The sequence below is a fragment of the Gymnoscopelus braueri genome (genome assembly GCF_963280865.1).
Source record: "Gymnoscopelus braueri genome assembly, chromosome: 16".
NCBI classification, from domain to species: domain Eukaryota; kingdom Metazoa; phylum Chordata; class Actinopteri; order Myctophiformes; family Myctophidae; genus Gymnoscopelus; species Gymnoscopelus braueri.
In genome coordinates, this window is record NC_137616.1 from 2,916,398 (window position 1) to 2,930,417 (window position 14,020).

General features: G+C 39.6%; 1 protein-coding gene across 1 annotated transcript in view; it reads left to right on the forward strand.

Moving 5' to 3' along the window:
- The window catches only part of LOC308103689 (uncharacterized protein), a 31,222-nt gene extending 17,659 nt beyond the window's left edge, over nucleotides 1-13,563 (forward strand). Inside the window, exons 10-13 of the mRNA XM_080453811.1 lie at nucleotides 12,050-12,124; nucleotides 12,535-12,609; nucleotides 12,925-12,990; nucleotides 13,490-13,563. Of these exons, the coding sequence (XP_080309937.1) occupies nucleotides 12,050-12,124; nucleotides 12,535-12,609; nucleotides 12,925-12,990; nucleotides 13,490-13,494 (221 nt within the window). The 3' untranslated portion in view covers nucleotides 13,495-13,563. The remainder of the gene's footprint in view (nucleotides 1-12,049; nucleotides 12,125-12,534; nucleotides 12,610-12,924; nucleotides 12,991-13,489) is intronic.
- Nucleotides 13,564-14,020: the final 457 nt, after the last annotated feature.

The window sequence follows — 14,020 nt, forward strand, 5'->3', positions numbered from 1 at the left end:
TAATTAGGAAAAAATGTAATGCAGATATTTATGCTTAGCTTGATAATGTTTCATCACATTTCTCAGTGGTGAGCAGCTTCCTCTCCTATGGACTCAGTCAAGGTGAGGATTATGGACTCAGTCAAGGTGAGAATTAATGTAATATCTAATATTTACACCTGCACTTCATCCTCTCAATTATTACATAAAGTATATGTATGTCAGTTTTCTACTATCATGTTTGTACTTCTAGTCAGCTTACTTGTTTCTGTGATTTAGTGACTGAGAGATTGTTTGTAGCATTTGGTTTAATTCTACTTGTGTGTTTGTGTAGGGAGACTACAGGCTGTTCTGACCGTGAAACCCAACCCGACATTTGCTGGAGAGACTGTTACATTCAAATGTAACATGAGAGAAGGAGAGGTGGATGCCTGGGGCTATTTCTTCTACAGAGATGGTTCCTTTTTCAGCTCCTCTGGTCAGAATTATTTTGAAGTTCAACCACAGCCACGCCAAAGTGGTGAATACCATTGTATCGGTCACCATACACAAGCTCAAGGGGTTGGAAAAAAAAGCAATAACGTCACTTTGATTGTATCAGGTGAGTCATATCATCTTACTTAATCATCACTGACATTATGTTTAAGATACTTTACAGCACTCATATATCAATGTCACCACAGGGATTGAAACATCTAGCTCTATTAGCTTTACTAACAAGATTAATAATGGTTCTGTACCCATGAATAGATTAATATATCCTGTATCAAGGAGGTGGGAAAGTGTGTTTATTTTGTTTTAATACATTTTTACTAGACCCAATTTTTACTAGGTTTCTATTTCTTTTCTATGTGTGTTTCATTGATGTGTGCGCACGTGTGTGTTAATGTAGGCTACCCATTTTTCCTAAGTTTGTATTTCTTTGTGTAATATGTATATATATATATATATATATATATTTTTTTTTTAGCAGTTAGAGAAACACTGAGACGCAATAGTTGCACAGTTCTAATCTATGTATCTTTCATATATAACAGATAAACCAAAAACTACACTGAAATCAGACAGAAAAAGTGTACTGACATCAAACCGAGTGACCCTCACCTGCACTGTGGAAGACAATACAGCTTCATGGAACATCTACTGGTACAAAAACTACATGGACTCTAAACCAGTGAAGAATGTGACAAAACAGACAACCTACAAATTCATTCCCACCAGAGTCTCAGAGAGTGGAATCTACTGGTGTCGAGGAGGGAGAGGAGACCCAACATACTACACACAATACAGCAACCAAGTTGATATCTCTGTCTCTGGTGAGTTATATACAAACTATACATTTATATTATAATCCATAGTGTGACGTTTGAGAAGGCTAATATTTGACCGACAGCACCAGGATGAAATGACTGACCATTAAATAAAATTAATTGATTTAACCACAGTGATGGAAGAAGTACTACTACTCATATTATGTTACACTTAAGTAAAAGTTTTAATACCGCAATATAGATATACTCTGTTACAAGTACAAGTCCGGTATTCAAAATGTATTTGAGTAAAAGTACACAAGTATCGGCATCAACATATACTGAAAGTACCAAAAGTAAAAGTACTCATTGTGCAGAATGTCCCATTTCACAAGTTTTCAAATGTATAAATTGTATTAAAGTCCTTTGAGAATAGCAGATGTAGATCTGCTCATTTCAAATAGCCAAAGTATACAGTATACAGGGGGGGCTGAAGAGGTTAATATATGTTTTGTAATAACAATAACAATCTACAAAGTAACTAGTAACTAAAGTTTTCAAATAATTGTAGTAGACAGGGGTGGCATTACCCGCCACCCCTGTTATAAACTCACTGATTGATTTTAATTATACAACAGGTAAATCTGACCAAGCAATCCATATGTCTCTCGTAATGTCTCTCCAGCCATGCTTAAATGAGCATGACAGCACACCTAGCAGTTCTCAAATTAAAGTTTTGAGAATAGCCTTAGCACAATATAAATATTAATCCACCACTGATTAGAAATGTAGCCAACAGCTCTCATCAGCTGTGTGAGTCAGTGTCTTGGTGACACACTGCACAGTGCTACTCAGCTAGTCCTAGAATGTAAAGTTCACAGACTAGCAAAATCTGTCCTAAAAAAGCGGTTATCTTAGTTACATTGGCCCCGATTCACTAAGCAACTTACGACCGTATTTTGATCTTACCGGCATTTAAGACAATTCCTACACTAGCAGTCAGATTCATTAATGTTTTTTTGTCTGTGTTTTGAGCGTGAGGTGCCCACGTTCTCAAGTCAGCTCCGAGGCTGTCTTACCAGGGATCAAATGTCTTTAGAATGCTTTATTCTTCATGCCAAAATCAATTACAACAGTGGCAAACCTCAAATAAAATATGTATGTGGCCAACTTTTGTCAACACATATATAAAAAATAAAACATATGTCAAACGATGAATTGCTTGTAGCCTATGCATAATATAGACTTGATGCAGATACCACCACTTTTTATTTATTTTGTAGGATATTAGTTGCATTTAGAGCTGAATTATTAGGTCCCTCAGTGTGTTTTCCAGATTCGGGCAAGCGGGCCATCTCAGCCAAAGTGTCACGTAATAATGAAAATGGACTATCATGCATGCCTGAATGTCAGTGCGGAGGCGCAGACCCGCGCGGTATTAATTTATAATACTGTAGGCTACTGTATATTGATCACATGAACACCACACACAATAGCCTAATAGATCTTACCATCTGATGAGGAAACTATAGTGGATGAAAGCTGTGTCCAGAAGATCCATTCCCCATTCCAACGTAGGACAGTGATATATTAATCCAAAATTAACTAATTTAATCAATAAGTAATCAATAAGCTCTGGTCCATTATCGGATAGCAGCGTAGCTGGATTTCATCATATTTTTACCTCAGTAAAGGTGAGCAATGTTCATTAGAAAAGGCTTATATAATATCCTTTCCATGTTTCATTAGCCTTTTATTTGGTCATGGGGTTAAACCTTGTAAACTTCTTTATTCTCCTTACACATGAGAGCATGAGAGCATTACTTGATCCATCGTGCGATCGAAGGACTCGCTTCCAGACAGAACAGTTGTACAAGTCAAGGCGATGCGACGCCGCATCTATTATGTTTAGACGAGAGACGCACCAGAGAACTTGCACCAGCGTTGCCAGATGTTGTGAGAGAAATAAGCAGTAGCCTATATAATTTCAACGTATACAGGTTTAATTAAAGTGCTCATAATGGCCTAGTGCCATAGTTGCTTCTTTTGGGCTTGTTTTCCTAGATCTGGTTGCTTATTTCTCTCACAACATCTGGCAAAGCTGGTGCAAGTTCTCTGGTGCGTCTCTCGTCTAAACATAACAGATGCGGCGTCGCATCGCCTTGACAACTTGTACAACTGTTCTGTCTGGAAGCGAGTCCTTCGATCGCACGATGGATCAAGTAATAAATGCTTTCATGTGTAAGGGGAATAAAGACGTTTACAAGCGCACCTCACGCTCAAAACACAGACAAATGACCAAATAAAAGGCTAATAAAACATGGAAAGGATATTATACAAGCCTTTTCTAATGAACATTGCTCACCTTTAACAAGGTAAATGAAAATCCAGCATACAAGTGGAACGCTGCTATCCGATTATGGACCAGAGCTTATTGATTAGGCCTACTTATTGATTAAATTAGTTAATTTTGGATTAATATATCAATGTCCTACGTCGGAATGGGGAATGGATCTTCTGGACACAGCTTTCATCCACTATAGTTTCCTCATCGGATGGTAAGATGTATTAGGCTGTTGTGTGTGGCGTTCATGTGATCAATATACAGTAGCCTACAGTATTATAAATTAATACCGTGCGGACATGTGTCTGCGCCTCCGCAGTGACATTAAGCCATGATAGACTTTTTTTTTTTTTCTTTTTTTTTTTGGCTGAGATGGCCCGCTGGCAAACACACTGAGGGACCTAAAAATAAATAAAAAGCGGTGGAATCTACATTTTTATTTTGTATATATATGTGTTGACAAATGTTTGCAGCATACATATTTTATTTGAGGCTTGGCACTGTTGTAATTGATTTTGCATGAAGAATAAAGCATTCTATGACATACGCACAGCTTTGATCCCTGGTAAGACAGCCTCTGGGCTGACTTGAGAATGGTCGGACTTTACGCTCAAATCACAGACAAAAAAACATGAATGAAAAACATTAATGAATCTGACTGCTAGTGTAGGAATTGTCTTAAATGCCGGTAAGATCAAAATATTGTTGTAAATTGCTTAGTGAATCGGGGCCATTGAGATTGAGCTAACAGTGAAGTTTGGTTTCTATATGTGTGGTACAGCGATGCGATGCGAGAGTGCAGACTAGCCAACAATGTGGAGGCTAGTCCACACTGTTAGACAATGGCCCTCATTTATCAAACTTGCTCAGACTGAAAAACGTTGTACACCGAGATCACCGTAACTTTCAGGATTTATCATTCCATCGTCACTTTGACTTGAGCGTACGGCCCACTCAAATCTCACGTCAGGTCTCCAGGACGTGTACGCAAATGTTTTACATCTTAGACATGTGGTGCAGCATTGTCTAACAATTTGACAGTCTAACAATACTAGACACATGTATCCACTCCAAAATGTATATCTAACACACTAATAAATAATCCCTGTGAAGATTTAACATTTTATAAAGGCATACATAGACTATACAAATGTCCAAGTGCCAATGACAAGCAATTAAAATGAAGCAATGAAAACAATCTAACATATTTGCTAAGTTATAAGTTAGTTGCTTAATCATTCACCCATTTAAACAAGTGCTTTAATTAACAGTGATTCAGATTGCAGATCTGGCTCAGACCTTGGCTATACAAACGCTATGCAAGAGGATTTGTGGGAGTCACTGCAATAATTTCATGGAGAGTGAGGTCTCCAAACGTATATACAGTAGCTATGTCCTCTGGAGTTATGTGCAAGCTGGGTTAAGGATAAAAACCTGTGCCTGTGCGCAGGTGATCTTCACGCTGTGGGTTTGGGCCACCGGGACCTCAGTGGGAGATCACATACAGGAAACCATCCCACCACACACCAGCCATTTCATCAATCACTCCATGAACGTTCAGATTATGAATTATAAACGTGGTGTCACGGCGCCCCGTGACTCACAGGGGATACATGACTGCTTTATTCTGTAAAACAGCAGTGTAACTCGAGCGCACACTGTGCACTGCTCGGTAATAATGGGTTAAATGAATACACAAAAAGTATCCCATTCATGACAATGTGCTGTGTGTGTGAGGCCGCGGAGATGACAGACGGGTTGGACGGTGAGGCGTGGGAAACTTTCCACGTCGGAGAAGTTGCTCTTTCTTATTGGTTTTCCATACATTTTGGGTCTTATTCCGGTTCTTGTCTTCGTACAATCGGGACGTTTCGACCATATTTAAAGACGGGGTGCCTTGCTTTTCAGTGATTTCCCCCCCACTAAAACATAATCATCAGGTATTATGGTTATACTAGGAGGAAGATTGTTTTCAAAAAAGTGTACAGAAATTGTTAAAATGCCTCATAACTGCCTCTGTGTATTGTTTTCTCCTACATAAAAACAACTACATGCTAGAGACATTCACTTGCCAGTGCTCTTGAACAAGGCACATTTTAGAGTTGGATCTGGTGTCCAGATGCTGCTCTGTGGTTGTTCAGGGCCCTCGGGCAGTGCAGGGTTAAAGTACCTGGCCACCACTGCATTTTCTGGGGTTTGAATCCATCTAAGGCATCCGGCTTTGTCAAGCGTCAATTGGTCGTGTTCGGAGAGGGAAGCCGGGCGAGAAAGGTGGTATTATTGCATGTACATCACAGGAAATAATGAACAGGCACAGCTGTTGTCCCCTCCCCACACATATTTCTGTATTACCACTGCTGTAGTGGTAATACAGAAATATGTGTGGGGAGGATTACTTGACTACGACAACATTTTGGAAAAAAAATTGAAAAACACAATTGGCTACTCTACAAAGGTTAGGAGGGTGAGTTAAATACAGAGGATGAATTTATTATCAATAAAGTATCACTCAAGTTAACTGTGTGTGTGTGTGTGTGTGTGTGCGTGTGCGTGTGCGTGTGCGTGCGCGTGCGCGTGCGCGTGCGTGTGTGTCTGTGTGTTCTATAGATGCTCCTTTTCCTGTACTCGACATACACCATGACTGGCCTGAGATTTTCATTGGAGAGACTCTTATTCTGAATTGTACGATTCAAGGAAGTGCCTCTGACTGGACGTACACATGGTGGAAGGATAAAAAGTCTTCCATGGGGGAATCTGAATACATTTTAGGTCGTCCTGAAAACCCCAGTGGTGAATACGAGTGTGCAGGTGAACGCAAAGATGACAAACAATGGTCCAAACTCAGCAATACCATCACCGTGTCTGCTAAAGGTATGTGCAGAGTTGTACTCTGTATACCGTTACACTGTATAAGAGAGAGAGAGAGAGAGAGAGAGAGAGAGAGAGAGAGAGAGAGAGAGAGAGAGAGAGAGAGAGAGAGAGAGAGAGAGAGAGAGAGAGAGAGAGAGAGACAGACAGACAGACAGACAGACAGACAGACAGACAGACAGACAGACAGACAGACAGACAGACAGACAGACAGACAGACAGACAGACAGACAGACAGACAGACAGACAGACAGACAGACAGACAGACAGACACTCTGGAGGTTGTAATGCTAAAGAGTAGATAGAGACATGACAGTTATCATCAATAACACACACAGGTGCTATATTCACGAGTCATATATCATATGCAAAAGTGGATATACTCAAAGTTTTGGTTTACTCAATGTCCTGCACAAGGTATGTGCAAGTGCATGACTTTACATCACTTGAAAATAAGGTAGACAACAATAGCGTGGCCTTGAGAAGTGCTTCAGCAAGCGAGTGCTTGCTTCAAAATGCTCTTTTGTTTTCTGGCTATAGTGCGTAGCAAAAAATACTGAAGGGCGCATCAACAACTGTCATTTGGAGCGGCGGACATCTTGGTGGGGGATAAACAGGTTGACTTAACATTGACCCCCACCAGTATGTCTGCAGCTAATATGCCACGCCCCCTTGGTGACGACACGTTGCCAAGCACTATACTAGCCAAAGTCAAATCACACTAGACAAGCAACCAGGTCTATGAATACATGTCCCAATGTATCACCTAACAAGCAGACTTGGCAACATGCGCAGACAGTGATATTCGGACTAAACCGGGAGCCCGGCAACTGTCAATGGTAGTGTGGGGGGGGGGGGGGGGGGGGGGGGGGGCACGCGCTCTCTGGTGCTCCGTTATTCAGGCGCGTATTCTTGGGATAGTATTCTATACTCTGAGAAAAGCATATTTGAAGAGTGAGATTATGACAAATGCTTGCTATTCAGAGCTGTACTTTACAAAAGCATTGAGTTAGTCTAAATAAGGAATGTCTAATTGTATTGCTTAGATTCTCTACTTTCATAAGAAATACCCCCCACCCCAAAAATGCAAAAACTGTTATATGTGTTAAAAGTATATTCTAGCCAAATGCTATTCCTACTGAGCCAGTGTATTTATGACTGAAAGTCTATATACAGTATTCAGTGTAACTTTCAGCAAATCCACAGTTCCGAGAAGTTTATTCTCTAGTTTTAAGTTTTTCCTCCTAATCTGAACAACAGAAAAACCCAAGGCCACACCGAAAGCTGACCAAACAACCATACCAGTAGGGGGCAGTGTTACTCTAAACTGCTCTGTGGAGGGCTCATCTGGATGGAAATTGTACTGGTACGAAATTAACAAAGACTCACAGATCATGCAAGATGCTGTTCAATACTCTGATCATGGATCAATCAGTGTGTCAGAGGGTGGAGTCTACAGGTGCAGAGGAGGGAGAGGAGACCCAGTTTACTACACCGAGTACAGTGATGCTCTCACCTTGAACACACCTGGTGGTGAGTAATTATCTCAGGGCCGGGGGGCAAAGATTATGTTTTTCCAAGAATCAAGATTTAAGAAGTTGTATTTGTCACTTACTGGCACAAGCAGTGACATGTTTTTGGGACTTGTCATGCAGATTGTGCTGCATATAACGAAAAATATATTAAAGCAAAAAAGAAATTAGAATAGAATGACAATAATAAAAACGTATATACACATATACAGTTATAGGACTATAAACTAACACTTAGGGACTAGACAGGCGCAGTAACTTACAATATTTAGCAGTGTTTCTGTGTGCAGTCAATTGCTGATACATAACAGATCAAATAAAGCAATGTTCACCCAAATGTTCACCCATATGTTCACGCAAAGTGACCGTGTCCGTCGTCTGTATGTGCACAGCTAATTTCAATGTCATAATTTGCTTGCACACTCTGTAGAGCACCTTCCAAAAGCGCTTTCACTTCTGCCTACAAATGCGTATAAAGTATGTTGTAGAAATGCTATCCTTCCAGCTTCCTCGGGCTCTGATGACTGCGACACATGACTTACAGTCCTAGTCTGCAGAGTTATGCACTTCCAGGAGTACACTTTTCTAGTTTACTCTCTACTTCTCATGCTTACAGTAATGACCTGGTTGGATTAGTAACCCTGTGCGTGCGTACGTGCGTGAGCACATACTGTACAGTACGTCCTGTATATTATGTACTGTATATGTAAATAAGTCCCTCAAAAAGTAGAACAATCACAGCTACCAGGAAATGCCAAGTCAATATCTTAGTTACATTGTTCTTGAAGCAGTTCTGTAGCTAAATGTGTATTTGAAAGGTAATTAAAATGCTATTTTCTTTGCTATCATACTGTCTCAACCTTCAGTGTCTGGATATGTGGCGGGTCTGATTGTAGGACTTCTTGTTCTTCTTGTACTGGCCATCCTGCTGCTCCTGCTGTGTCAATACAGAAAATCTAAAGGTGAGAAACACTCACATATTGATTATATATTTTAAATAAAATCCCTCCTACGGTATGTTGTGACATTGAACAGCAGAGGACTGGCTTTCAGTGTAAAACACCATTTAACCCTTCCATTATGTTAGGGTCTTTTTTGACCCGTTTTCAAGTTTGAATAGGTAAAAAGTACCCTTTACATTTCTTTATTGGAACGAGGCTTCATGATATCCTCAGAAATAGCCATTTTAACGCAACAAAATTATTTATCATCATTTTAATTAATTCTGATGGTCTCAAAAAAAAGTGACACTTGTGGTGTTAGGGTCCGAAATCACCCGGCAGAGAAGTGTGGCTCAATTCCCCCCAAATTGTCAATATTCAATGTTTACATGTTTGAGAGTGAGAGAGACTTGTCCTCAATTAGCATTTGCTATCAGGAGTAAAATAAAGTTTGAATTTATGAAAAATAAATGACTTTTTACCTTCTATGGTATACGGGTCATTTCGGAGTATTTTTTTTACATTTCTTTTTTGGAAGTGTGTTCTAATTATTATTCTTAATTATTCTATTATAGCTAGATAACATCATTATCCATTGCCTTCATTATAGGAAATTTAATGAATGAATTTTAACATTTGTATAATAGAAAACGAGATATATTGAAAGATGAAACCCTAGCCCTAACCCAACATAATATTTTAAAAAGTGTTTACATGGATATGAATGCATTACAAGTCAGCTATGAGGTGGGAGAAAAAAACTAAAATACTTATTTTTTGAGTATTTTGGGCTGATTTAAATCACGGGTCAAATTTGACCCGCTAACACCACAAGTGGATGCAGTTTTCTAACTCAATGCAAGGGTTAACATATTTTACTCTTTTATTACAGGTCCATGTGTCAGGTATGTTCAACTATCTGTCTCTAGGTAATATTCCACTGACTGCTGTGTGGAATATTACTGCTGTTGGATTCAACAGTGATTTTAAACAGTGATTGTTTTTAGTTGGCTGCGTAAGCACCGGACTGCCCCACACACACACACACACACACACACACACACACACACACACACACACACACACACACACACACACACACACACACACACACACACACACACACACACACACTTGTGTATCTTGACTATCTAAAACTATATTCACCAAGACTCCAAGAACTAATTTGTGGGCTAACATCTATGAAGGGTCAGCCCTGTCTGTCTCACTTCACACTTGAAATGGCATGACCACAGTAGATCCTGTTTTCTTTACTACTTTGTGCTGATCTTGAAATAGATCTGTAGAGTCCCAGGGAGCCAATCAAAACTCAGCAGACCAGAGGACCAACCAGAGAGGAAGACCAGACAATGTGCATGCCCCACTTCAGCATGGTTAGCCTTTCAACCACCCACTCACTCACTCACTCACTCAGATACAGTATCAGCTGATCACTAGCCCCAGCACTGATGTTTCTGCTTTGAGAATGAGGCTTCAATGAATTAATGAATGAATGAATCAATCAATCAATCAATCGGTAGCTATAAAACCAGGCAACACAAGCAAATATAATTTTAAGTAAAGCTGCAGCGATGACCAGGCCCTCGCAGCTCTGTCCACGATACAAGTCAGTGTGGCAATCAGCTGAAAAGTTAGGCTCCATAGCTTAAGCGATTACAGCCTGTCCCTATTGGCCATCTAAGTGCACCTAGAAAGTTTCGGAGGTTTACCATGCTAGGAACCGGAATTATGGCTGTTTAAAGCCCAGCCAATAAGAACTGTAGATCGACTATTTTCACTTCCTGTTTGGCGTTGAAGTTTGACACTTCGCCACGGACACACAGTTTTAAGGAAACTCAAGCTTTTGATAACTTTTCATACTCTGAGCAAATTTGACAATCCGCCTAGGAGGAGTTTGTTAAAGTACAACCCGTGACAATGGCGTGAAATGTACAAAAACGGCACTATAAATTCAAAATGGCCCACTTCCTGCTGGGTTTAGGACAAGGTCATGGCTTCAAGAGACTTTTTTGTAAGTCGGGACATGATACAGGTATGTACAGATTTGTATGTGTGTACAAAGTTGCGCAACTTTTGGAGTACGCTTTGCCCCTCAAAAACACGATTCATTATCGGGAAGAATAATAATCATTGCAGTTTCAATAGGGCTCCGCAATACTGTGCAGTGCTCGGGCCCTAATAAGTTGTCAAGGCCCTCAATTGACTGAAAATGTGGATTTTCAAAGAGGTAACACATTTTACAGAATTGCAGAGATGGTGGATAATAAATGCATTTGTAATTTAATTTACTGATGTCTATGTTCTGTCTTTCAGATAAGAATGCAGCTGAGTCCAGTGACGTGACATATTCACAGATTGAACTAAAGAATATCAGCAAGAAGAAGGGTGGGCAAACAAAACAAATAAACACAACATGTATGAACATGAAATCGCTGCTTGTACCTGGTATGAGTGACAAATAAAAACTTATTGATTCGTGATTATTGATTGTTGAAATATGATAAAGATGGAGGTTATGGAATGTAGAGTGGTGATTGTTAACACAGTTCACACTTGGTACGAGTGGGTTCACAATAAATTGTAAATACATAAAACATTTAGGTATAGTTTCCTCTACAGAGAATCCTGCTGATCCACTTGAAAGTCTTTGTATTGGTGAAGACTAGGTCGTCTTCATCGTGTATTATGTATAACCTTCTATGAACATTCAGTTGATTTATTCAGAGCTCTCAACCTTTGGAGCACACGGTCGTGGGTTCGATCCCAGGCACCTCTTGAGTATCACGGCTTGGTAACTAAGACGTGTTGTACAACAGTAAGTATTGGGAGCTGATGGAAGGTGTTGCGCTTCACCTCAGCAATCCATCTCCCAGTGGTCTAGTCTAGTGCATTGAAGAAGGGATTGACACCCTCGTTCCTGGTCGATATGGTCAATAAGACACTCCAACTTAATGCACTCTATGCTAGAAATATTTATGTCTATCTGTCTGTCTCTATCTATATACTGCTAATACTAATACTGCTAATACTATTCTCTGACTGTGTGTGTGTGTGTGTGTGTGTGTGTGTGTGTGTGTGTGTGTGTGTGTGTGTGTGTGTGTGTGTGTGTTACAGAAGGAGCAGGAGAACCAGATGTCACCTACGCCCAGGTTATCTACCAAAACAAAGCCAAAGCCAACAATAAGAGAGGTATTGTAAGGCACCATGCCCACCAAAAGATGTTTTTTTCCTGAGCATGTTTTTAATTGTTTATAACGGGAGCACCGCGTTTTTGTAAACTCCAGCAGCTTGGCGTTGCGCTCGGCATTTATCTTGCTGTCGGCGTGTCCGCATGCAGCGCTTTTCCCTGCCTGACGAAAGCTAAAATATTAACGAATCGGACGCCTAGAAGCGCTGTTAGGCGAGCACCTTGGCGTTTTTAGTTGAGAAAAAAAGGCCCGTGGACACGTGGCCTAAAGTGCAGAGCGTCAATTCACTGCATTTTCCTGTCACATTTGGAATATATGATATAAATTCAACAGTGAAAGTGCAGTAATTAAAAATGTTGTGCGTGTGCATGCGTCTGTGTGTGTGCGTGCGTGTGTGTGTGTGTGTTGTAGAAGGAGCAATAGAACCAGATCTAACCTACGCCCAAGTGAACTACCAAAACAAAGCCAAAGCCAACAATAAGAAAGGTAGATGAGGTATCCACATACAGTATAATAGAATTATAAAGGTAGGTAAAATACATATCCACCTATTATAATAGGATAAGAAAGAGCAATATAACCTATAAGAGCAATCACAATATCCTAGGATTATTTTATCAATGAATATGTTGCATTGAAACAACTAGAAAACACAGCCAGCGCTGAAAAGACAAGCAGACACAGCCTCATGTGGTTAAATGTTAAGATGTGCAATTAGACAGAAAATCAACATAATGTGAATTAACATGCACTATTTATACTTTCTGCTAACATGTTCTGTGTATTATTTTCCATTCACAGAATCACCAGCTCCAGAGCAAACTGAAGATACCGTTTATGCTCAGGTCAAACCAGGAACGTCTCTTGGTAAGATACTGTTTTATTTCACTACCAAAGAGCTGATGCTGCCATGTCTAGCTGTGTGTTTATGCTGTGACCTCAGAAGTTATATAGAAACTGCAAATATCTTATACAATGACAGTCAGTGTATCTGGGTTACAGTGTTTACATTTCAGTACTGTCGGGCAGAAACCTAGTATCTCCATATGTCAACATAAAAAAAAAAAAAATTGTAAATCAATGCCCTACTTTGTCATACTACAGTGGCACACAAAAGTAGCAAACATAGCCGATCTACAGCTTATAGATCTGCTATTCTTACCATGTTTGAAAAATTATTTACGTGAAAGTGGTTAAGTGTGTGTGTATTTATAAATATTGAATAAATATGAATTATTAACAAAAGCTTAAATAGTAACTACATTGGAACACATTTTTTTTGCATTTCTTGAAAAGTAATAGTTTTGGAAATGGAAAGGTTTCTGGCCGACTTCAGTGATTTGTATTGTATGTTGTTTATTTCCAGGATGATAAATGAAGATGCAAAAAAACATGGTGAAGAGAAGAACAGCATGGAAGCATCAGAGTTGTATTTATTATATTCACTTTGATATTATGAATCTTACACACAAACTGGATCATAATATCTGAACTCATTAAAACAGATTGTGTGCTATGCAGCCTCTGCTGATAAACAAGGACTTCATTTAAGGTTAAATTAACCAGGGGCTCTCAACCTTTTTAATTTCAACAACCCCAATTTTGAATCTTCTCTTTTGGGGGTCCCTGGCACGAATAATCTTCCGATCGGGGTCTGAGGTGTCAGACGCCCCATTTTTGTGATGGGGGGGTCGTCGTTGTCGTCGTACCCCATCTCAAAAATGTTTTGTGCCAGCGATTTTTCAAAAATAGCAGATCTACAAACTCATAGCTATGAGCTTGTATATGCTATTTTTGAATAGCCATGGTATAAAATATGTTTAAAGTGGTTAAAATTTGTTTTCAACTTTCAATTTCAATATTGTGATGCTATATTAACTAATTTTGCTGGGGACCC